The 2,853-nt window shown below is 41.4% G+C and overlaps 1 protein-coding gene across 1 annotated transcript in view; it reads right to left on the bottom strand.

Annotated features, from left to right (window-relative positions):
- Positions 1 to 1,686: 1,686 nt before the first annotated feature.
- IQCH (IQ motif containing H) overlaps positions 1,687 to 2,853 on the bottom strand; it is a 68,895-nt gene continuing 67,728 nt past the window's right edge. The window contains exon 22 of the mRNA XM_026040538.1: positions 1,687 to 2,079. Within this exon, the coding sequence (XP_025896323.1) occupies positions 1,978 to 2,079 (102 nt within the window). The 3' untranslated portion in view covers positions 1,687 to 1,977. The remainder of the gene's footprint in view (positions 2,080 to 2,853) is intronic.

Genomic DNA, 2,853 nt, shown 5'->3' with positions numbered 1-2,853 from the left:
TTCAGATCACTTGTTCTGTGCAAAAACAGGTACAGTTTTCTTTTGTCAGAACAGAACAAAGACATAAGGAAGTGCAGGTTTCATTTACTCCTAGGACACTGCAGTCTATTAAGTGCCAGTGAACTAATGAGCCTCTCAGACCTTATGTTGTTCTGGCTTGGACTGAGGCTTCATTTTTCTTAACCCTTAAGAAACTCGCTCTCCCGTGCCGATTGCGCCCTCCACAACGCTGCTGTTCCCGATCAGATTGGGCATTATGTAGCCAGGCTATGAAGCTACCTGATAAATGTAGAGAGAGTTTCTTGGCAATAAATRGGAGAGTATATTGCAAATGTGTGGATGGAAGTCAGAAAAACATCCTGGTCTGCAGGCCCTCAAAGTAGAATTAAAAAAGCCSCTCATGTCCTGTCTGAACGGAGCTGTGTCTGAAGAATTCCTAAGCAATTTTGCTGTGCTTTTTAGCACATTATTCCTTGGCAAGTGTGAGGCATGTTGTACCTACCACAGCCATAAAAAACCTTGCTACTCTCAGTTCTAATCATAGGGGGAAAAGTTTTCTAGAAAGCAAGTTTATTGGCTAAATGTCACATTACRAAATCTACACAGTCTCCAGTATGTACCAAGACAATACTGAGATTACATGACAGAAAGGAACAAAAATTATAAACAAATAAACCCTTTTAGATTTGTTTTTAAAGAACAGATTGACATTTATGTAAACATTCTCATCTGTAATGAGGTACCTCTGCAACCAAAGTAAAAATAAAAAAATCTTTTGTGTTAGATTTATATGAAACTAATAGAGCAAAGACTCTGAGAGGCATCAGACATGCAGGGCAGGGATCTGCTGAAACATTCATTACTTGTTGTCTTAAAAACTAATTTTGCTTGAGCTTTTTGGGAAGGAACTAAAGACACCGGCCATGCTCTGCAGGTAGGTACAGCTGATGGAGAAAGATAAGCTCTTCTACAGAGCTGTTTAGACTGTGTTGTATTTTTAGAAAAGACAAGAGATCTGATGGATAAAGATAACAAATACGAGATGCACAAATATAACGTATGTCAGGAAGACTTTGCTGTAMCACCACAGTGTTATTCCTGTAAAAGAAAGCTGTATCTGAAATACAGAATACATTTGATGGATGCATAGATCCCCCAAGTCACGGGATACTAGAATACAACATCCAACAAATACAATTTTCATGCTCTTCTCAGCATCTATGTTGAAGCAACGCTATTGGGGTTATTTTCAACAACCTGGAGGTGAACATAAATAACTGGTGCCAAAGGCTGTAGGTAGCCGGAAACAAGACGACAAGGAGAGAGTTGGGTGCGAGGCTTCTGGAGGGACGTTGACAAACCCAAACTGAGCAGAGCCCTGGCTCGAGCAACAGCAGGACTCGCCCCACAGGAGCGGGGTRTCTGCTAGTACCACTGGGCAGGGAGAGCCTCCTGCTTCCCAGACAAAGCTCCCCCGGACCCTGCCGCTGGAAGCCGAAGGCAAATGAATGTGGACTACATTTAAGGCACTGCTTTAACAGCASGGATAATGAAGCAGTGGGAGGATCCCTTCGCGTGGAGCGGTTTGTTGGTCCCCGCTCCTTAGGCAGGTCTCACRAGCTCGGCTGCACCTTCCAGGTTTGCTGGAGGAATCGCTTGCTAAAATTGTAAGGTCTCTGCTTTGCAGGTCAGAGCAGATTGAGGCTATCATTCCATTAATAAGATTTTTAAAATAGATATTGTGCCTCGCTTTTCACAATACGAACATCACGGACATTTATTATGATCCTCTGCTTTTCACCAGATTCTTTTTGTGAATAAGTATTGTTCTACTAAAAAATAAACTCAGATATYGGTTGTATATCCTATCTCAGTTCATATTAATTCACAGTACAAAGGGAAACCAAACCTGTTCTTACAGATGAGAGTTTGCTTCTAGAAACATAAAGAAGATGGCAYTTAAATGTTTTCTGTTAACTATTCTTCCAGAGCATCTGCTGCAGAAGGTTGCTCCTCTTCCAATTTCAGTTTGTTTTCCGCTGTAATTCCTAGAATTGCTTCAATATCTCGAATTGCCATCTGCAACAGATTCAAGGAATGCAGGTTATTTAATGGGCATTATAATGCACTCGAGCAGCCAGAATGCACAGCTGGTCGCTCCCTTCTTCCAAAGGTAAAGCAGGATCCRACAGCCAGGATGCACCAGCTAAATCTGCTATAACTGTGGGACAGTCGGGGGAATTATTGGGTATCCACAAAACTCAGGAACCTAAAAAAGCATAAAAAACATAAAAACATAACCTGCTACGGTTTGTATTTGTAATTAACCAGCCGGTGCCTTACTTCACATATGTAATGGTTAACTCACTATGAAGAAGTTATCTCGGACAGAGTTTTCTTCAGGGGTTGCTTTTCACTCTCTCAAGTCAAATCAAATCACACAAAAGTTTGCTTATCTACCCTATAATATCTTGAAATTTTGCTTTCTTTTCTAAAACTGTCATTTCACACTCTGCTTAGCAGAGGAAATTGCAATCATAGCTAACACTGCAAAGAACCAGATTTAAATTATGTTATGTTGCTGAAGATACAAATGTGCAAGACACTTTCCCTTCACTTCCAGCAAAATACTTAGGGTCAAGATTGCAGAAACTTTCTATAAAGGGCAAAGAATATGGAAAAAAAAAAAACTCCCTCTGGAAAATTAAGTTATCCTCTGGAATCAAAAATAAACCTTCTAATGTGTGACTGTGGCAGGGCACGGGCTGGGTCCATTGCTGCTTTGTGGGCTCTTTCCTTGCAGCAAGGCTGTCCCAGCAGAGCTGGAGCCAAGGGAGAGGAACAGGACTGCCC

The sequence above is a fragment of the Nothoprocta perdicaria genome, unplaced genomic scaffold, assembly GCF_003342845.1.
Source record: "Nothoprocta perdicaria isolate Ctin4 unplaced genomic scaffold, notPer1 scaffold_26, whole genome shotgun sequence".
NCBI classification, from domain to species: Eukaryota; Metazoa; Chordata; class Aves; order Tinamiformes; family Tinamidae; genus Nothoprocta; species Nothoprocta perdicaria.
Note: the sequence above shows the minus strand (reverse complement) of the source record. Positions and strands in the feature narration are given on the sequence as shown.